The 23,380-nt window shown below is 43.4% G+C and overlaps 1 protein-coding gene and 1 pseudogene across 1 annotated transcript; both read left to right on the forward strand.

Moving 5' to 3' along the window:
- Window positions 1-200: 200 nt before the first annotated feature.
- Window positions 201-1,120, forward strand: LOC136545573 (chaperone protein dnaJ 20, chloroplastic-like). The gene has a single exon (XM_066537582.1). It carries the CDS (start codon window positions 324-326, stop codon window positions 798-800), a length of 477 nt encoding a protein of 158 aa, XP_066393679.1. The 5' UTR covers window positions 201-323; the 3' UTR covers window positions 801-1,120.
- Window positions 1,121-19,543: 18,423 nt separating this feature from the next.
- LOC136466315 (uncharacterized) lies at window positions 19,544-21,188 on the forward strand (annotated as a pseudogene).
- The last annotated feature ends 2,192 nt before the right edge of the window (window positions 21,189-23,380 follow it).

Raw genomic sequence — 23,380 nt, forward strand, 5'->3', positions numbered from 1 at the left:
CCGTATTTGAATCGAAATCCGGATAGAAATATAAAAATAAATATAATATCAGTAATATTCCCTGCCCGTGGGCGACGACGCCCTTCGTTTAAACCCCCCGCCTCCGCCCCTTCCAGAACAGAGCGGACCTCGTCGCTCACGCTGTCCAACTGCTATATAAACGGCACGTCCCCGGCCATTCAGCGCCACGACTGCAGAGCCAGAGAGACGCGCGACTCATTTTCTACTCTTCATTGGTAGCTAGCTTACACGTTCACGCATCACTTTCCGGGCTGTCTGTGGTGGTTTAGCTCAGCAGAGCAGGGCGGGGAAGGAAGAAGAAGATGACCTCCGTGAGCGCGAGTCCCGTTGGCGTGGGGTACTACTTCGGCTGCGGGGCGAGGTGCCAACGACGGTCGCGGGTGCGGGTGTCGGCCGCGCCCGCGAGGGCGGCGACGATGTACGAGGTGCTGGCCGTGGAGGAGACGGCGGGGCCCGACGAGATCAAGGCGGCGTATCGGCGCGCCGCGCGGCGGTGGCACCCGGACGCGTGCCCCGGCGGCGCCGACCGCTTCATGGCGGCGCGGGAGGCCTACGAGGTGCTGTCCGACCCGGAGCGCAGGCGCGGCTACGACGTCCAGCTCCGCTGCGGCGCCCGCTTCGGCGACGCCGGGTACCGCGCGGCACGCCGCGCCGGGTTCGCCGACTGGGAGGCGCAGCTGGCCGGGCTGCAGTGGCGCGCGGCGGAGCGCCGCGGGCGCGCCAGCGGGGAGACTTGGGGCAGCACGATGCGCCGGGCGGCCGCGCAGCCGCCCCGGTAGCGGCGTCGCCGGTGGCTGGCCCTTGATAGTTGATATAGTGCTAGTACTTTTTTTTGTTTTCCCTTTTCTCTTCGACAATCGAATGGCTCGAGAAGCTGTAATTGCGCTGTTCTATAGCGTTTTCCCCTGCCAATCGCCCAAGTTGCCATCCTCGTCGCACTGTTTGGAGTGTAGAGGAGCTCAAAGTAAATACGGTGAATAGAAGCAGTAGACATTTTCTTCCCTCCTACATGCTGAAACTTTAGCAGCTCTGCGGAGTGTTGAAAGGGCTATTCAACTTGGCATGAACCGTGTTATCTTAGAGAGATGCAGCCATTCTCGGTGATGCTCTTAGAACAACAACTTGGGATAGGAGTCCATATGGTTGATTATTTAGACAAATTAGAGATTATGCTGTATGAATTTAACACTTGTGTAATCTCTGTTTGTAATAGAACCTGCAATCAATTGGCACACTATCTAGCTGCTTACGGTGCATGTATGGAGGGTGTTGAAGCTTGTATGTATACTGATCATGCACCAGACTTTGTATATCTCATTTGGTTTCTGGCGACATGCCTAGAGCCAATGTTTAATGGAAGTTTTCTCTTAAAAAAATTCCAGAAATGAGAAATCAAACCCGGGTCGCTGGCTCACGGAGCCACTGGGAGCTGTTTGGGTACGCGCCCACGACCGCGCTGTGCGGTAGCGGGTGGGCGTGATGTGAGAAATCGGACTCCCAATTTAATCCCGTAGTTTGCGAGTCTTGAATGGTGAAAAGAATCATCAAAATCGTGAGACATCTCTTTGCTACGAATCCTGCTACAAAAGAGCACCGGGCAGCGTAGCCACGTTGTCCGTTTTTCCCGGCCATTGGATCGGCCGGGCGGACGGCCATCGTGCGAGCATCGGTTTTTTTTGCAAAAAAAAAAAATCTTAAACTTTAGTCGAATCAACTTATAGTCTAGGCCTCCTCTTAGGTTTTTTTTACAAATAAGCCCTCAAACTTTACCGAAATCAACCCGCACTCTAGACCTTTTAAATGGGTCGGCCTGCCTTCCGCTCGGGCCTGTATATCATCGGACCTGGGCCTTATTGGGCCGAATTAAAAAACCTCAAACTTTAGTCGAATCAACTCGCAGTCCAGGTCTCCTCTTAGTTTTTTTTACAAATAAGCCATCGAACTTTACCGAAATCAACACGCAGTCCAGGCCTTTTAAATGGGCCGGCCGGCATGCATCCCGCTCGGGCCTGTATATCGCCGGACCTGGGCCTTACTGGGCCGAATTCGGCCCGACGACGTTTTTCTATTTTTCTGCGAATTTATTATTTATCTAAAACGGTTGAAATTTTGTAAAGAACATAATGTGAATCTAGATTTCTCTAAAGTTTTCTATAAATAATTAATAGAGTTAGTTTCTTTATTCAAATTGCTATGAAAATTTTACGATAGCTTACCCATACCACGCATAAAATAAAACGATTGAGTGATTTTACCGGCTTTATGATCCATATATATATATATATATATACGCTGGATGAGCGAGCGCTCAATTAGTGAATATAAATATTGATATGTCGCTTTCGCGATTAGCTAATCTGATGCTTAGTGAATATACTTATGCGGATTATTTCTAAGGATCTTCTGTAGGCTGGCGAGACCAAAAGTTCAGTCGGTCGTGCGTACTATGCTTGTGATAGTCCTACTCGGTACTCACCGTATGCATCACTAACTTGCTTCAGAACTAGACTAACTCGGTCTACTCCCTTGCTATCCCCAGCCACGAACACACAGGACTCAGGCTCTATCGTCTCCCCAGGCAGTTTCACCCAAGGGGAACACTTCTCTGCGCACACAGGGTTCTCTACAAACGCCGCTATCTGGGCTAACACGAGAACAACACACGTAGAGGTTTCTCCTCTAGGGTCCCTAGCATATTACTATTCAAATTCGCGGCTACTATTCAAATTCGGGATATGAACAGTGCCCGAGCACTCATCGGGAGTGGCTCAACCACTTCACTATTCAAGGCAAGTGTCGCTTTCACGCTCAAATATTTTATGCACGCTGGATGAGCGAGCGCTCAATTAGTGAATATAAATATTGATATGTCGCTTTCGCGATTAGCTAATCTGGTGCTTAGTGAATATGCTTATGCGGATTATTTCTAAGGATCTTCTGCAGGCTGACGAGATCAAAAGTTCAGCCGGTCGTGCGTACTATGCTTGTGACAGTCCTACTCGGAACTCACCGTATGCATCACTAACTTGCTTCAGAACTAGACTAACCCGGTCTACTCCTTTGCTATCCCCAGCCACGAACACACAAGACCTCAAGAATTTTAAAATTCGAATTTTGAGTTCTGAGTTCGCTTCTCGTAAGAAGGTACCCTGATCGTTTTGGTATCAGAGCCAGGTTATTATAATTTGAATTTAAGGGATTTTAATATAATCTGTTGAAGATTGAAAAGTTACATTACTTAAATTTGGAAGTGAATACAGGAAAGACAGTCACTACTAAAGAGAATATAAATATAAGGTGCAGACTAAATAGTTCTGAAGAACATACTTGGCATACCTCTCACGGACAGATAAATTTAATAGTTGATTTGATACATAACTTTTACATATCTTGGGGAAAGAGGCAAGACGAGCTAGAACTAAAATTTGATAAGTTGCAAAAGGAACATAAGCACCTTGAAGAGCAATATTTAGCTACCAATAATAAATTAGAATTAGCTTTACAAATTTTAGAAGAAAGTAAAGTTTCTCTAGGAAGAATTAGCCAGAATAGTGATTATATTAAAAAAGATATAACTTATCTATATAAGAAGACTGATAATATTGTTGAGCATAACAAAGAAATTGTGTTATCATCAGCAGGAATAGTTGAGTCCACTAGATCTTTAAATTCAGAAAGATGGAAGTATCTGAGAGCCTGTCTAGAAGAGACAAGTCACTCCAGCTAGTAAATAAAGACATAAGACCTCTAAGTTTTAAAGATAAACTAAAAGGAGGTTGTGAGGATATTGAAACCTTAGAAGAAGTGATAGACTTAGAAAGAGATCTCGAAAGATATCAGAAAGATACTTTGAGAAAAATAAGGCCTCAACAAATATATCAAATGAGATGGTTTGAAAATAAAAATGGATTATATAGAATATCTAGAGAAGTAGAATTAAGTGTATTGACAGAACCAGTTCTGCTAAGAATTGTTAGTAAACAATTTGAGAACGCTTTAAAATATTCAGGGTATAAATATATACATCAGGGAATGTATATTATTGGAATTAAAGGAATGACAAGGAAAAAATTAGGAACCAAGGTTCTAATAACTTTATTAGATAAAAGATGGGACTCAATAAATAAAGCAGCATTAGGATTTTTAGAAGGTGATATGAATGAAAATATGTTGATAACATATATAGCTCCAGATTTAATAATGCCAGTTAAAGAATTTATAGATAAGATGGCATTCGGATTTCAAACTAAAGGATATGAAGAATTTAAAGGAACGAATTTATTAGTAAGCATAGAATTTATAGGAAGGTTGTAACACCCCTGGTGTTATTCTTGCCTAATTGCACTTGCATTTCATATTCATGAGCATCATTCATCAATTCATGAGCATATGTCACTTGAAACATGGGAAACATGATTTGAAACAAATGTATCATTTCAAGTGTTTTCATAATTTCAGTACCTTTAGTGCTTGCTTATTGTATGACCAATGTGTGGTATAGCTAAATCTATTGTTAAACACCTTAGCTATGCTTAGAAAGTCATTAGGAGCAATGTTCATGTAGATCATTTTGCCCAATTAGGATTTCAAATCATGGTTTGACTTGTTTTGACCCTAGGACTTTTTGGTTTGACTGTTTAAAAAGTACCACTTAGAATGTTTGCATGCCAGAGCAACCTAAAGCAAAGTTGTAGGGAATTGAATTCTAAGCAATTTTCATTTTTGGTACATTTTCAAAAGAGGTCATTTTCTTGCTCAAAATAATGTTTGAATGGTGGCATTTAAAAATTTCTTGAAAATAAATTGAAAATCTTCATTTCCTTTTTCCTGGGCCGCCGCCTCGCTTTCGGCCCAGCCGCACAGGCGGCCCGGCCTGCCTCCGCGCCCGTCGCCGCTCACCCGCGCCTGCCTCGGCCCAGCTGGCTCGCCGCGGCCCAGTTCTCCGCGCGCTGCCTTCTCTCCCCCGCGCGCCGCGCGTCCCGGCCATGGCAGAGCTTGCCCGCCGCGTGGCCGCTCTGCTCTGGCGTCGCCCGCCGCGCGGCAGCCGTGGCCTGGCACTGTGCCCACGCGCCCGCCTTCACCTGCCCGTGCCCGCGCGCTTGTTCACTCGCGCCCGCACTTCCTTCCCTTCTCCTCCGCAGCCGCGAGCTCCGAGCCCCGCCGTCACCGTGCTCGAGCTCCGCCGGCGTCTAACTCCCTCACCACCGAGCCATTCTTCAATTCGTCGCGCCCGCAGCTCCGCCTCGCCTCCCTTTGGCTCACGCGCGAGCTTGCTCCGCCTTCCGAGCCCTGGGTACGCCTCCCCACGTCTCGCCACCGACGGCCATGGCGCCGCCGTGCTCGGCCGCCATGGGAGTCGCCTTCCTCCTCTTCTCCAGCCCCGCCTAGCTGCCCTACCGCACTCACCATCTTCTCGCGCGTCGCATGCGCCCGCTAGCCCGCCTTGCCTCGGCCGGAGATGGCCGCCGGCCTCGTGGCCGAGCCGCGCCGCCGTGCCAGCGCAAGCGCCGGCATGGCCCTGCCTCAGCCAGGCCGGCCAGGCCAAGTGGCCGTGGGCCGAGCCCCGAGCCAGGCCGACTCCCCCTCCCTCGCGCTTGGGCCGCGCAGGCCGAAAGTGGCCGTGGGCCGTCGGGTCCCTTCGAGCCGGCCCAGCATCACTTAAGCGAATTGATTTCCATTTATTCATTTTTTTATTTGAAAACAGAAATGGTTTGCAAAATATTTGGATACTCAAAGTTGCTCCAAATTTGTTGAAACAAATTTTTCTAGGTTCCTTATTACCAGATCTACTAAGGAAAATTATTGCATGTCATTTTTGGGATACTTTTCTATAGGATTTTATTTAATCTTGAATATTGCTGATAACTTGAAAAATGGGTATAGAAATATATAGGCTTCAGAAAAATATGATTTCAAGTTTGTTCATCTTCTTATGTCATGTACTTCCTAGGAAAAATATATTTCATGCATGTTCTGTGGAAAAATTTTGAGGTGTAGTTCAAGTACTTTTAATGGCTGATTTTTGTTATTTTTGCTAGGGCACAAATTTTGTATAAAACATGCATGTGATAATTTTTGTACAGTCATTATATGCTATGAAGAACCTAGGAAAAATATTATTTCTGTTGTTTGACACTTTTCATAGTACAAAGTAATTTCATGCTCATTTTCATGCTATAGCTTGTCATTTTTGTGTAGGATAGTTTACTTATCCAAATGCCATGAAATTTTTATGGTAGTCTGTTTAGAGTAGTATTATGCTACTGTAATTTTCTCAGATTTTTAGGAGCATCAGAAATATATGTTGCTATTCAAACCTATTATTAATTAAGGTTTAAGCAAGTGTCGCTTTAAGTGTGATTAAGAAATTAGTAAAGCTTTGGTGTATCTTTGAAGCATTTCATAAGATAGGTTAACTTAACATAATAGTAGTAGAAGAAAATGCAGTAGATGACATGTGCTTGTATTATAGTTTCGTGGATGATGTTGACTACCTTGCATTTAAACATATCCATTGCATTCATCTCCTTCGATGCACCGTTTGCATAATCACTTACGCGCATTGCATCATACAGGATCGCAAACCGAGAACCCAGTCGTCATAACCGAGGAGCCCGAGGAGCAGCTCGAGGCGCAGCAGCAGGAAGTGCCAGAAGTCGACGAGGAGGACGTTGAGGAACTTCCGGAGTGCCCCGATCACCGTCCGAGCTCCTTCGAGAGAGGCAAGCCCCGGAGCATTTTCTCCCGGTTTGCAATTAATTAATTAAATGTTTTACTTTAAATTGATGCATTACGTTCAGGAGTTGTTTGCAACCGTTGCTGCATTATACCTTGTTTACCTTTGTATACTATATCCTTGTTACCCTGGTATCCGCAGTCGAGTCAATGCTTAGCTGGCTTAGACCGGTAGAAGTCGGGTGATTTCCTGTCACCTGCGAGCTATAGGTGGTTACCTGGATCTGCTTGGATGACTATGAAGTCATGGTATAACTAAGGGTTAAATGAAGTTGAGACCGGACGGAGACTTGCAGAGTTTTGAACTGTAGTGTTTCCGTCTGTGTCGATTAAGGACCGACCGTTGTTGGGCCTCGAGTCATGTTGAACGCATGCCTTACATTTAGCTGGCCGGATAAAGTACCTTCCGACCGCGAAGCTGGGAGATTTTTCGGGCCGAGTAGATTGCCCGCAGCGCACTGTGCCGAAGCAGGTGTGGTAGGAAACGGGGGCGGGATGATAAGACCAAAGTGCAGTCGGTCGGCCCCCGGGTACATGTGGTTCCTGGCAAACTCGAGATACCTGGAAAGTTGGCTCGGTGATCAATATCTCACTTTAGCGGGTGAGTGAGGTTTGTGTAAGGAATAAATCACCAGCTGGTTAGGAATCGATTCGAATCGCCATCGCTCCTGGATAGTGAGCACTTGACTTGAGTGACTTCATCGTAGTAAATGTTATGGAACACTTGGACAGTTATAATGAATATGACGGTATGGAAGTTACTTAATGATCATTGGTTATCATTATCTGCTTAATCACATGTTTACTCTAGTATAGGTGCAATTCTAGTGGACAGGTTAATAATAATTAACTTGGCAATAATGCTTTTAGAAAGGTTCTTGAAATGCTAAAAATGCTTCTTTTGCAAATGAGTCAGCTACCCTACTATAAAGCCCTTCATAATCCTTGGTGTCATTTATTTTCGGTTATGTCGGGTAAGTCTGGCTGAGTACCTTCTCGTACTCAGGGTTTTATTCCCACTTGTTGCAGATGGGCAGATGTACTATGGCTACTGTATCAACTGCCTGTATCCTGCGATGGGTGATGCTTAGGACCATGGGCATGGTCATTCCTTACGTCTCATCTGATGCTTTTGTTGGAGATGATCATTCGCTGGCACTATATTTGAACTCCGTGTGAGTGTGTGTGGTTTTAAACAAATGACTTCCGCTACTTTTTATTTGAACTTGTTTTGTAATAACTATGTTTAAACTCTGATGTATCTGTATGCAAACTTTTATGTAATATGTGATTGGTGACCGCTAAACTTATTACGATCATGGCTGGGACATGAGTTGGTTTGAAATCCTTCGTGATTTCACGGACTACCGGGTTATACGGGCTTAAGTTTGCTAAAGCGTCTGCTCTGGCGGATGATTTTCTTACTTAATTTCGTATAATTGGTCGGTTCTGTTACAGCTGGCATCAGAGCATGGTTTAGCGTGTTACTGTTCACAAGTGTATTTAAAACAAAAAGGCATTTGAAAAACGTGATTTTAAAACTATAAAGTGTGCCAGTGATCATACCCTTTATGCCCAGTTAAGGACTTTAGGTGGCTTAATTAAGTACTGACTGGGGTTCTTGCATCATATTTCTCTTTCGTCGCTCATACGGCGTGCTATTGTATGAGTACCACTTGTTTGAGTGGTAATGAATGGATCATTTGCCTCTGCGCCTCGGTAAGTGTGAGTGGTGAGAGCATGATCGGATACACCGCCGATCTAGGGTGAATGCTTATTTGATGCTGGAGTAATTACATGTTCTACGCATGTTTTACAAAGGTATCTCATGTATGGGTCTTCCGTCTGTTGAGGCGATGCCGTCAATAGGACGATGGTTCGGGTAGTTACTACCGTTGTACACGTATCTGGGGATTCGTGTAGATCGTGTAGATAAAATTTTACTGCTTTATGCATTCATTGGGAATTGGGCTGAAATGAATCTTCTGCAGGTACATAACAGCGCTATCGTGTAGAACGTATTAGCTACGTTTTGAGAGATCGTTGTATGCCACCAACTTAGTCGTTAGAAATTAATTATTTCCTAAGTTTGTGAGAACGTACGACCCGTACATACATCATGTTACTTGTGCATTTCATTCATCTCATGCATTCCTCCCCTTATAAATTGATTATCTCATTTTGATAAAAGTTGTATCACCTAAAATATGTTTCCCCGGAGTAATAAGAGAACTTTTGCTACAGATGGCCCGCACGAAGCAGACCGCCCGTAAGTCCACCGGAGGAAGAGCACCCCGACGTCCGTTGGCCCTAAGGGAGCACCGCACCACGGACACCTTCTTGAGCGAGTTTGGCATGCCAACTTTGCTTTGGAGAGTGCTCCATGATGTGGGGTACCCAGAGGGTCAAGAGCCGGTGTACTCTTGGAATGAGAGCCAGTTAGCAGATGAGGGACTTGCAGTGGTGGAGATCACGGTTCCTGCTCTCGGTGATGCTCCAGATTGGGATGGTTGGCATTTGGAGTTTGAGGGTCGCACTCCCGCTGAGGGTGCAGAGGGAGCAGCCTTCCGTGTCATCAGGGACATTATGAGCAGATTTCCCAGTGAGCTTGCAGCAGCTCTAGCTGGTACTTTTCCTAGGGATGATCCTCGTGATGCCATTTGGGTTCAGCCTCAAGGAAGCGCATTAGTCAGAGGCTCAGCTGAGGGACAGGCTAGCGACAACCAGGCGATGAGTGCTATGTTCGCCGCTATCAGAGCGTATGAGGGTCTCGAGAGTACCTACTGGACTTTGACTGGCTTGCGTAGTGAGGATAAGCTCAAAGGGAAAAAGCAGAAGAAGAGACAGGCACGAGCTATAGCTAGCTTGCAGGAGCAGTTGGCTGATATGAACTTACAGCGAGATCAGGCGGTTGAGAGAGGTGATAGAGCTATGCAGCGAGTGCATACGTTGACTCAAGCCAACAACAATGCAGACCGCATGATTGGACAGTTGGTCCAGGAAAGGAATGAAGCCTGGAACGCAAGAAACCTTCTGTTGCAGAGAGTCGATGAGCTAGAGGAATACAACGGCAACCTGCACGAGGAGTTTCACGCGCTCTACAATGGGGTTGGCCCTTATGCTCCAGCAAACGCCGCTGGCATGGACATCGATGACGACAACCAGAACGAGCCTGTAGTTTCACCTGGAGGCGATGGTGACGTCTCCGATCCCGACGATGGCCCCGAGGAGTAGGCTAGTTGCTTTGCGCTAGTATCTGGGTCTTGTCGCGATGACCTTTCTTTTGTTGGCATGTAATCTATCGTATGTTGCTTCGAACGTATGAGAATTGGCATGTGTTTGGAACTTGATTTTCGAATGCGATATCTGAACGCATAAAAAGTCCAGTGTATGTATGCTGGCAATGTGATTGTATGGACGCGATGTTTGCCGTTTAAGTAATACGATTAAGTGCTGTTGTTTTAATTGGAATTGCGATTGTTGTGCCTCTGTTTTATTGTATGAATTTATTCTCTCCAGTAAATTCAGTACGGCATAATTTTTCCTTCACTCGCAATTATTACAGCTCCACTCAATCATTACTTGTTGCTGAAATATGCAGATGACAAACACTCGCCGAACCACGTATGAAGCCGCTGAGCCCGGTGCTAACGGTTCAGGGACTGGTGGTGGTGGAGGAAATCATGGCAACAACAATGAGCCTCCCCATGAACCGCATTTGCCACCTCCTCCCCCGTTTACCCCCGAGATGTTTCTCGCACAGCTGCTCGGGAGTCAGCGCAACACGGAACAATCCCAGAAGAACATGGAAGATTTTCTGCGCACCATAGCCAACAACGTGCAACGTGGTAACAATCAAGGTGGTGGCATGGGAGTAAACCAATATAGCAGCTTCAAAGATTTCATGGACACCAGGCCACCCGTATTCAAGGAAGCCACAGAGCCACTCGACGCTGAGGAATGGATCAACACGATGGAAGATAAATTCCGTGTGTTGAGGATGACTGAGGTTCTGAAAACGGAGTATGCTGCACTTCAATTGCAGGGACCGGCGGGAATGTGGTGGAAGCACCATCGCACCACCTTCCCTCCAAATGCTCAGATTTCTTGGAGAGAGTTTGCTGAGGCCTTCCGTGGAGTCTATATTCCACCCGGGCTGACAGGGATGAAGTTGGGAGAGTTTCTGGCATTGAACCAGGGTACCAGAACCGTGACGCAATACCTGCATGCCTTCAACAACTTGTGTCGCTATGCTCCCGACATGGTTGACACAGATACCAAAAGGATAGCCAGTTTTAAGAGGGGTCTCAATCCAAAAATGATGAAGCATGTTGGTACCAACAACCGCGTCAGATTCAACGACTTCATCAGTGACTGTCTGAAGCAGGAGAAGAATAACAACGCCAGCACCGCAGCCAAGACACGCAAGAGAGCCTTCGAAGGTGGGCCGTCACAAGCTAGAGCACCTATGGGAGGTCGTCCTCCTTATCGCCCATCGGCACCTGGCGCTAGATTCAGGCCACCTCAGCCAAGAAGCCAAAATTTCCGTGGACCTCAAAAGCCGTACAAGATGGCAGTACAGCCCAACAAAGCAGCCGCAACTGCGGTACAAGGCAGTTCCAAGGGAGCTGTGGGATCTGCCGGGACAGTGAGAGGACCCTGCTATAACTGTGATCAACCCGGTCATTTCTCGAGGTTTTGTCCATACCCGCCCAAGAAGAAGCAGCAGACTTATAATGCTAGAGTGCACAGTACAACAGTGGATGAAATTCCAGAGGGAGAGCCCGTCACTGCTGGTAAGTTTACTGTCAATGAAAACCCTGCAGTTGTTCTATTTGATTCTGGATCATCGCATTCTTTTATGAGTCAAGCATTTGCACAGAAACATGAACAACCATGCACAGAATTGGGTTATGGTTACCGTATAAGTTCAGCAGGGGCTGATGTTTTGACCAACCGGATGGTTCGAGGGGCAACCCTTGAATTAGGTAGCAGGAAGTTCCGAGTGAACTTGATAGTTATGCCTGGGTTAGTCTTGGATGTCATTATAGGGATGAATTGGATGAAGGATTGGGGAGCAGTCATAGATACTGGAGGTCGAGTACTTACCCTTAAGGATCCCCTAGGTGGGGGGTACTTTCCAAGTACCATTGCCTAAAAGAACAGACCTTATAAGTGTTACATGCGCTACGGCAGTCATTCCTATTCATCAGATTCCGGTAGTGTGTGAATTCCCGGACGTATTCCCGGATGAGCTACCTGGTCTTCCGCCAGATAGGGAGATTGAGTTTGGAATTGAGCTAGTCCCCGGAACAGCTCCAATTTCAAGAAGACCCTATCGGATGCCTCCAGATGAGTTAGCTGAGCTAAAGAAGCAATTAGAAGATTTGTCGAAAAAGGGGTTTATTCGGCCAAGCAAGTCTGAATGGGGATGTCCAGCTTTGTTTGTGAAGAAAAAGAAAGAGGGCACGTTGAGAATGTGCGTAGATTATAGGCCACTCAATGCTGTGACCGTCAAGAATAAGTATCCCTTGCCACATATTGATGTTCTGTTTGACCAATTATCCAAGGCCAAGGTGTTCTCAAAAATAGATTTGAGATCCGGTTATCATCAGATTAAGATTAGGCCACAGGATATACCAAAAACTGCCTTTTCCACCAGATACGGGTTGTATGAGTATCTTGTCATGTCTTTTGGCTTGACAAATGCTCCCGCATATTTTATGTTCTTGATGAATACAGTTTTCATGCCGGAATTGGATAAGTTTGTGGTAGTATTCATCGATGACATTCTGGTGTACTCCGAGAATGAGAGAGATCACGAAGAGCATCTGAGAACTGTCTTGACCAGACTTAGAGACCATCAATTGTATGCTAAGTTTAGCAAATGCGAATTCTGGTTGAAGGAAGTTCCTTTCCTTGGTCACATTCTGTCAGAGAATGGAGTTTCAGTCGATCCAAGTAAGGTGCAAGAAGTTATGAATTGGAAAGCACCGACCTCAGTTCCTGAGATTAGAAGTTTCTTAGGACTAGCGGGTTATTACCGTCGCTTTATACCAGATTTCTCAAAGATCGCCAAACCGATGACGAGTCTCCTACAGAAGGATCACAAGTTTGTGTGGACAGAGGAGTGTGAAGCAGCTTTCCACACTTTGCGGAAACTGTTGACCACTGCTCCTGTTCTAGCACAACCAGATATTGAGAAACCCTTTGATGTGTTTTGCGACGCATCAAAGACTGGATTGGGTTGTGTTCTTATGCAAGAAAGGAGAGTCATAGCTTATGCATCACGTCAATTGAGAAAGCACGAGGTCAACTATCCAACACACGATCTTGAACTTGCTGCAGTTGTGCACGCCCTAAAAATTTGGAGACATTACCTACTTGGTAACGTGTGCAATATTTTCACGGATCACAAGAGTCTTAAGTATATCTTTACCCAACCAGAGCTAAACATGAGACAGCGTAGATGGTTGGAATTGATCAAAGATTACAACTTGAATGTGCAATATCATCCTGGTAAAGCCAATGTTGTGGCAGATGCTTTGAGCAGGAAGTCACATTACTTGACTGTGCAGCCATTACTTGAAGATGGATTCGATCTAATGCATCCTGCTGTGTTAAATAGTATTCAGATTAGTTGCTCGTTGGAGAGTAAGATAATAGAAGGACAGAAAACTGACAAGGGGATATTCCACATCAAAGAGAAAATAAAAGAAAAGCCGTCTCAACACTTTAAAGTGGATGAACAGGGCGTGTTGTGGTTTGACAACCGTCTTGTGGTTCCCAAGGATCGAGAGCTTAGGAATAAACTCATGGATGAAGCTCACCTGTCTAAGCTATCTATCCATCCTGGAAGTAGTAAGATGTATCAAGAACTAAGATCTCGCTATTGGTGGACCAAAATGAAGAAAGAAATTACAGCATATGTTGCCAGATGTGACACATGTTGTCGAGTGAAAGCCATTCACATGAAACCTGCCGGTATGTTGCAACCCTTATCAGTCCCTAGTTGGAAGTGGGACGATATCAGTATGGATTTTATCACGGGTTTGCCCACTACTCAAAAAGGACATGATTCGATTTGGGTAATTGTGGATCGTCTTACCAAGACCGCTCATTTCCTACCTGTCAAAACCACTTATCGACCACCTCAATATGCCGAAAAGTACGTCGCAGAAATTGTGAGGTTGCATGGTATACCAAAGACCATAATATCTGATAGAGGCTCACAGTTCACGGCTCATTTTTGGGAACATTTACACAAAGGCTTAGGAACTAGTTTGATTCGCAGTACCGCTTATCATCCTCAGACAGATGGTCAGACTGAACGAGTAAATGCTGTTTTGGAGGATATGTTGAGAGCCTGTGTATTGTCTTCCAAGGGATCATGGGAGTCATGGTTACCGTTAGCTGAGTTTTCTTATAATAATAGCTATCAAGAAAGCATCAAGATGGCCCCATTCGAAGCTTTATATGGTAGAAAATGTAGAACACCATTGAATTGGGTCGAACCTGGAGATCGAAGGTATTATGGCATTGATTTTGTAGAAGAAGCCGAGAAGAGAGTTCAGATTATTCAGCAGAATATGAAAGCTGCCCAATCACGTCAGAAAAGCTATGCGGACAAAAGAAGGAGACCCCTTGTGTTTGAAGTTGGTGAGTATGTTTATCTGAAAGTCACACCAATGAAGAAGAAAAGGTTTGGAATCCGCAGAAAGCTTGCCGCAAGATTCGTAGGACCATACAAAATCTTGGAACAAAGAGGTCCGGTAGCCTACAAGTTAGAGTTACCTGAGACAATGAGTACAGTTTTCCCAGTTTTCCATGTATCACATCTCAAGAAATGTTTGCGTGTTCCGGAGGAAAGAATAGAACCTCGAGGTATTCAACTCAAATCAGATTTGGTGTATCGTGAACAACCAGTCCGAGTGTTAGACACTAAGGAACGTGCTACTCGAAATAGTGTGGTGAAAACATACAAGATACAGTGGGATCATCATGATGAGGGAGATGCAACTTGGGAAACAGGAGAGTATCTACAAAAGGCTTATGAAGAATTTTATAACAAATGGTTCGTAACCCAAATCTCGGGACGAGATTTTTATAAGGGGGGAGGGCTGTAACACCCCTGGTGTTATTCTTGCCTAATTGCACTTGCATTTCATATTCATGAGCATCATTCATCAATTCATGAGCATATGTCACTTGAAACATGGGAAACATGATTTGAAACAAATGTATCATTTCAAGTGTTTTCATAATTTCAGTACCTTTAGTGCTTGCTTATTGTATGACCAATGTGTGGTATAGCTAAATCTATTGTTAAACACCTTAGCTATGCTTAGAAAGTCATTAGGAGCAATGTTCATGTAGATCATTTTGCCCAATTAGGATTTCAAATCATGGTTTGACTTGTTTTGACCCTAGGACTTTTTGGTTTGACTGTTTAAAAAGTACCACTTAGAATGTTTGCATGCCAGAGCAACCTAAAGCAAAGTTGTAGGGAATTGAATTCTAAGCAATTTTCATTTTTGGTACATTTTCAAAAGAGGTCATTTTCTTGCTCAAAATAATGTTTGAATGGTGGCATTTAAAAATTTCTTGAAAATAAATTGAAAATCTTCATTTCCTTTTTCCTGGGCCGCCGCCTCGCTTTCGGCCCAGCCGCACAGGCGGCCCGGCCTGCCTCCGCGCCCGTCGCCGCTCACCCGCGCCTGCCTCGGCCCAGCTGGCTCGCCGCGGCCCAGTTCTCCGCGCGCTGCCTTCTCTCCCCCGCGCGCCGCGCGTCCCGGCCATGGCAGAGCTTGCCCGCCGCGTGGCCGCTCTGCTCTGGCGTCGCCCGCCGCGCGGCAGCCGTGGCCTGGCACTGTGCCCACGCGCCCGCCTTCACCTGCCCGTGCCCGCGCGCTTGTTCACTCGCGCCCGCACTTCCTTCCCTTCTCCTCCGCAGCCGCGAGCTCCGAGCCCCGCCGTCACCGTGCTCGAGCTCCGCCGGCGTCTAACTCCCTCACCACCGAGCCATTCTTCAATTCGTCGCGCCCGCAGCTCCGCCTCGCCTCCCTTTGGCTCACGCGCGAGCTTGCTCCGCCTTCCGAGCCCTGGGTACGCCTCCCCACGTCTCGCCACCGACGGCCATGGCGCCGCCGTGCTCGGCCGCCATGGGAGTCGCCTTCCTCCTCTTCTCCAGCCCCGCCTAGCTGCCCTACCGCACTCACCATCTTCTCGCGCGTCGCATGCGCCCGCTAGCCCGCCTTGCCTCGGCCGGAGATGGCCGCCGGCCTCGTGGCCGAGCCGCGCCGCCGTGCCAGCGCAAGCGCCGGCATGGCCCTGCCTCAGCCAGGCCGGCCAGGCCAAGTGGCCGTGGGCCGAGCCCCGAGCCAGGCCGACTCCCCCTCCCTCGCGCTTGGGCCGCGCAGGCCGAAAGTGGCCGTGGGCCGTCGGGTCCCTTCGAGCCGGCCCAGCATCACTTAAGCGAATTGATTTCCATTTATTCATTTTTTTATTTGAAAACAGAAATGGTTTGCAAAATATTTGGATACTCAAAGTTGCTCCAAATTTGTTGAAACAAATTTTTCTAGGTTCCTTATTACCAGATCTACTAAGGAAAATTATTGCATGTCATTTTTGGGATACTTTTCTATAGGATTTTATTTAATCTTGAATATTGCTGATAACTTGAAAAATGGGTATAGAAATATATAGGCTTCAGAAAAATATGATTTCAAGTTTGTTCATCTTCTTATGTCATGTACTTCCTAGGAAAAATATATTTCATGCATGTTCTGTGGAAAAATTTTGAGGTGTAGTTCAAGTACTTTTAATGGCTGATTTTTGTTATTTTTGCTAGGGCACAAATTTTGTATAAAACATGCATGTGATAATTTTTGTACAGTCATTATATGCTATGAAGAACCTAGGAAAAATATTATTTCTGTTGTTTGACACTTTTCATAGTACAAAGTAATTTCATGCTCATTTTCATGCTATAGCTTGTCATTTTTGTGTAGGATAGTTTACTTATCCAAATGCCATGAAATTTTTATGGTAGTCTGTTTAGAGTAGTATTATGCTACTGTAATTTTCTCAGATTTTTAGGAGCATCAGAAATATATGTTGCTATTCAAACCTATTATTAATTAAGGTTTAAGCAAGTGTCGCTTTAAGTGTGATTAAGAAATTAGTAAAGCTTTGGTGTATCTTTGAAGCATTTCATAAGATAGGTTAACTTAACATAATAGTAGTAGAAGAAAATGCAGTAGATGACATGTGCTTGTATTATAGTTTCGTGGATGATGTTGACTACCTTGCATTTAAACATATCCATTGCATTCATCTCCTTCGATGCACCGTTTGCATAATCACTTACGCGCATTGCATCATACAGGATCGCAAACCGAGAACCCAGTCGTCATAACCGAGGAGCCCGAGGAGCAGCTCGAGGCGCAGCAGCAGGAAGTGCCAGAAGTCGACGAGGAGGACGTTGAGGAACTTCCGGAGTGCCCCGATCACCGTCCGAGCTCCTTCGAGAGAGGCAAGCCCCGGAGCATTTTCTCCCGGTTTGCAATTAATTAATTAAATGTTTTACTTTAAATTGATGCATTACGTTCAGGAGTTGTTTGCAACCGTTGCTGCATTATACCTTGTTTACCTTTGTATACTATATCCTTGTTACCCTGGTATCCGCAGTCGAGTCAATGCTTAGCTGGCTTAGACCGGTAGAAGTCGGGTGATTTCCTGTCACCTGCGAGCTATAGGTGGTTACCTGGATCTGCTTGGATGACTATGAAGTCATGGTATAACTAAGGGTTAAATGAAGTTGAGACCGGACGGAGACTTGCAGAGTTTTGAACTGTAGTGTTTCCGTCTGTGTCGATTAAGGACCGACCGTTGTTGGGCCTCGAGTCATGTTGAACGCATGCCTTACATTTAGCTGGCCGGATAAAGTACCTTCCGACCGCGAAGCTGGGAGATTTTTCGGGCCGAGTAGATTGCCCGCAGCGCACTGTGCCGAAGCAGGTGTGGTAGGAAACGGGGGCGGGATGATAAGACCAAAGTGCAGTCGGTCGGCCCCCGGGTACATGTGGTTCCTGGCAAACTCGAGATACCTGGAAAGTTGGCTCGGTGATCAATATCTCACTTTAGCGGGTGAGTGAGGTTTGTGTAAGGAATAAATCACCAGCTGGTTAGGAATCGATTCGAATCGCCATCGCTCCTGGATAGTGAGCACTTGACTTGAGTGACTTCATCGTAGTAAATGTTATGGAACACTTGGACAGTTATAATGAATATGACGGTATGGAAGTTACTTAATGATCATTGGTTATCATTATCTGCTTAATCACATGTTTACTCTAGTATAGGTGCAATTCTAGTGGACAGGTTAATAATAATTAACTTGGCAATAATGCTTTTAGAAAGGTTCTTGAAATGCTAAAAATGCTTCTTTTGCAAATGAGTCAGCTACCCTACTATAAAGCCCTTCATAATCCTTGGTGTCATTTATTTTCGGTTATGTCGGGTAAGTCTGGCTGAGTACCTTCTCGTACTCAGGGTTTTATTCCCACTTGTTGCAGATGGGCAGATGTACTATGGCTACTGTATCAACTGCCTGTATCCTGCGATGGGTGATGCTTAGGACCATGGGCATGGTCATTCCTTACGTCTCATCTGATGCTTTTGTTGGAGATGATCATTCGCTGGCACTATATTTGAACTCCGTGTGAGTGTGTGTGGTTTTAAACAAATGACTTCCGCTACTTTTTATTTGAACTTGTTTTGTAATAACTATGTTTAAACTCTGATGTATCTGTATGCAAACTTTTATGTAATATGTGATTGGTGACCGCTAAACTTATTACGATCATGGCTGGGACATGAGTTGGTTTGAAATCCTTCGTGATTTCACGGACTACCGGGTTATACGGGCTTAAGTTTGCTAAAGCGTCTGCTCTGGCGGATGATTTTCTTACTTAATTTCGTATAATTGGTCGGTTCTGTTACAAAGGTTAACCAATAGAAGTGGAACCAGATATAAGGTAAATGTAAACAATGTGGTAGAAAGTATGCAATCTAAAGGAATAAAATTTATGAGTCCTCTGAAAATAAGTTCTGAAGAAAGAGTAGGAGAAGAATGGAATATAAGCTCATTAATAGAACCAAAAATTTTAAAACAACCTAAAGATTACATAAGCTATGAAAATAATAGAGGGTTGACTAGTATTAGGTTTGTAGATTATAAAGAACAAAGTTTAGATGATTTAGAAGCATCCAGTTCAGAGGCAAAATTGAAAGAAAACAGAAGACATAGCATATGTGAATTTATGGAAAAATTAGATATAGATAATGAAATAAATCATTATAAGCAAAAGCTAAGCAAAATTCATGATGAATATAAAACCTCCATGATATGCAAATGGGCTGCTATAAGAGAAAGGGAACTCTACTTTAGACGAGAAATATGTAGACTTGATAATATCAAGAAAGATAGAGAATTAAATGCTAAGAAATTTAGCATTCCAATAAAGAAAAATGACTTTGTGTCAAAACAAATAGATAACAGGGTAAGGGAAGTCCAAAAAGAATTAGAACATAGCAAGGATAAGATAAACGACATAGAAGATAATGATATAAGCGAAGATGAGCAATGGGAAATTAATAATAAGCTCTTACTAAAAGCTATGAAGAAGAGAATGAAGATATAATTGAGATATGCAGTAATAACTCAATAACTCTCATAAACCCCTTAGAAAATAAAAAGTTGCCTAAAAATAATGCCATAGAAGCAATGGAAATAGATCCAAGTACATCAAAAAGAAGACGAGGTCCTGAAATAAAGATAGAAGGAGAAAGTGAGAGACCAACTAGAAAACCAGGAACTTGGCCACCAGAAAAAGAAGAGCCTGCATATAGATATATACCTGGACAATATAAGCATATGGGTTCAAAAAGAAGAGAATTTGAAAAGAAGGTGCAATTCCAGAATTATAAAAGTGATGGTGCTATACTAAATTTAGCAGCACATGATCCTATAGATTGGTCAAATATAATTAGCATATGGAAAAGATTGATAGTCCAAAAGTATATATAAAATCAGCATAATATTGGAAATAGAGTAGAAGATATGATTACATATTTAGAAACATTTTTAGGTGAATCAGTCAAAGTTTTATGGGAACAATGGGTAGAAGCTTTCCCTAACCATTATGCCCAATTAAAAATGGCTGGTAGTAATCCATATAATTTTACAAATATTATATCAAGCATTGTAATAGGTGAAGATCCTGAATTAGGATTTACTGTTTTACAGAATGAAAGATTAAAAGAAATAGAAAAATTGTTACTGACAAGCTGGAAAGGAATAAAAGAATTTTCTCAACACTATTTGTATAATGCTACTACTGCCAAGCAAGGCTATAACCAAGGTATAGTAGAAAAATATTTTAATAAATTACCAGAGCCTTTAGGTTCTATGATATTAGAAGAATATAAAAAGGAAACTATTGGTAAAGAATATAATATCTCTCAGGCTATAACATTTGTCTTCAAACAGTTAAGAAAAATATGCACCAACATACAAGCCCAAAGATCAATGAAACAATCGGACTATAATTTTTGCAATAAAATAGTTCAAATACCATTAACATATGGAGAAGAGAGATCTAGAAATAAGAAATATCCTAAGAATTATAAGAAAGGAAATGTAAAGACAAAGAGACGTTATTTCCTTAGAAGATCAGACAATAGAGCTCCATTCCTCCATAAGAGAAATGTAAGAAGATATAATCCTAGAAAAAATTATGATAGTTCATGTAGATGCTTTATCTGCAACTCGCCAGATCACTTAAGCAAAACATGTCCTAACAAAGACAAGAAAAGGTATTCCAATAAGCAAGAAGAACAAGAAAATGTTCAAATAATAGATAGTGTGAATGAAAATATCTTAGTCTGTGATGATGATATAATGGATGATGAATCAATATATTCAATTATAGAGACAGATGAAATAGAATATGATGAAGAAAAAGAATCAAGTGATGAAGAGTTAGATTTAATTGATGAGTTAGCAGGATTAAAGATAGAAATGAGGGATCAAATAAATTGCAAGCACAAGTGGGATCATAAAAAAGGTGATTCTAATATAAATTGTGTATTTTGCATATATTATCAAGATCCAGCAAAAAGAGCAACATGTAGGCTATGCTTAAGACAAGCATGCATGTCATGTTTAAACCAGCAAAGCAATATGAAAAAGAACTCAGAAGCTAAAATAATATATGAAGAAAATAAAGTGCAATCAGGAAAAGAAGTAATTCTAGAGGAAAAAAGAAACAAATATTTAAGCAATATTCCACAAGAGTTTCTCATACCTAGATTAAGTTTTAAGACTGAACAAACTTTGTCATACTTTACTCGTGATATTATAGATCTAATTTGGAAGAAATATGCTGAAAGGCATTACAAAACCTTTCATGATATACAAAAATACTTTATGAAATTATACCAAGGTAAAGAAAGACATCTAGGAATAATTGTGAATACAAATACTTTTCCTTTACTTCATCTTGATGATAAATTAATTGTTAAGCCTCATCAAAGATTCTTAATATTGAAGGCTGATATAAATTTAAAATATTTCAGAAGTATACAAAGAAATATTGGAGATGATATATCTTTACAGACTATTATTGATCATAGATTAGTCCATGATATATATGGTACACTTGAAGAGATACTCCAATCAGACCTTGGAATAGCTATCAAAGAAGCTTGTAAGAAATTAGCATGCATTCAAGGTAGATACAAAATTAAGTTTTGTTCTAATCCACCAAAGTTTACACAACCAATAAGACCAGCATGCCATGATATATATATTACAAAAGGATCATACAAATTTCCTACTACATGGACTTCAGACTCATGGCAAAATTATGAAGAGTTGTTCGTAAAAGACACGAACCATGATAATTGAAGAATTTTCAGTGAAGCAAAAGAATTAGAAGGGAATACCAAATTTGCTTCTGAATATTATATGATGTACCAAAATAAAATAATAAAAGTATTCTTGAGAGAATACTATTGAAGATATAGTATAATACAAAGAGAAGTTGACAGACTAATAAAGCCAAGTTATGGCAAAGAATGTCAATTACGAAAAGAATATCGTGAATTATTGTCCTGGTATGAAATATGGCAACCTGAAGAAGTGGACAACGAAGAAAATATTGAAGAGTCAATATAAACTTAGTTCAATATCAATATATGTGCATATAAGAAATATACTCCTTATGTTGATAAGGTGTTATCAACAATTTATTTGGGGGAAGAGATAATAATACATGCCAGATAATACCGCATGCCTATCCTTGATTTGATGTTTGCAACATCAATCATTCGGGCGTGGAAGACCATACCAAAGAATATCCAGAAGGATATTATCTGTGCGCGATGGAGGACAGCGCAAAAGGAATATACAGTCACTCTACTGTAGCCAGGACAATTATTCTCTGTCCAGCTGTCCAGGCAACAGTAAAGGATGATAATTGAAGACGCCAGACGCTTCCTTAAGCACGAAGGCTCCTCAATTAAATAATTGAAGACATCGCCTCGAAGGAACTCCAGAAGATAAGCGCGAAGGACGCTCCCTCAGTGCTATAAAGCGGGACGCCGGGCGCATTTATGGATCATCGGCATTCAGCATCGGAGCAAACCACCAGACACCGAAGACACCCACTCTCATCCACCACCCACTCCACCAACTCTCCACCCACACACATACACATGAAGACATGATCTCAGGAGCATTCTGAGAATCATCCACGAATAATAGTAATCACCCACTACCGTTGTATCACTCCACCTTTGTAAATTAGAGAATAAAGGAGGTCCCCGTGATCATCCTGCGCTTGTAAGATAATCCCTAAAGTTTGTGCTAAGTGCTTAGGGTTTCCCGAAAGGAAAAGCCGTATGTAAGCTTGCTCTGTGGAAATGAATTCAGCTTTTCCGTTTGAATCCCTGCCTTCCTTCAAGCTCGTTCATATGGGGCGACATCTCTATGCTAGGGACCCTAGAGGAGAAACCTCTGCGTGTGTTGTTCTCGTGTTAGCCCAGATAGCGGTGTTTATAGAGAACACTGTATGCGCAGAGAAGTGTTCCCCTTGGGTGGAACTGCCTGGGGAGACGATAGAGCCTGAGTCCTGTGTGTTCGTAGCTGGGGATAGCAAGGGAGTAGACCGGGTTAGTCTAGTTCTGAAGCAAGTTAGTGATGCATACGGTGAGTACCGGGTAGGACTGTCACAAGCATAGTACGCACGACCGGTTGAACTTTTGGTCTCGCCAGCCTGCAGAAGATCCTTAGAAATAATCCGCATAAGCATATTCACTAAGCACCAGATTAGCTAATCGCGAAAGCGACATATCAATATTTATATTCACTAATTGAGCGCTCGCTCATCCGGCGTGCATAAAATATTTGAGCGTGAAAGCGACACTTGCCTTGAATAGTGAAGTGGTTGAGCCACTCCCGGTGAGTGCTCGGGCACTGTTCATATCCCGAATTTGAATAGTAGCCGCGAATTTGAATAGTAAATCTGAATTTGAATAGTGCTGTGAATAGTAACTCGAG

The sequence above is a fragment of the Miscanthus floridulus genome, chromosome 1 (assembly GCF_019320115.1).
Source record: "Miscanthus floridulus cultivar M001 chromosome 1, ASM1932011v1, whole genome shotgun sequence".
Classification (NCBI taxonomy): Eukaryota; Viridiplantae; Streptophyta; class Magnoliopsida; order Poales; family Poaceae; genus Miscanthus; species Miscanthus floridulus.

What these genes read in the sequence shown, in the direction of transcription:
- LOC136545573 (XM_066537582.1), top strand. Translation starts at nt 324, where the DNA reads ATGACCTCCGTGAGCGCGAGTCCCGTTGGCGTGGGGTACTACTTCGGC.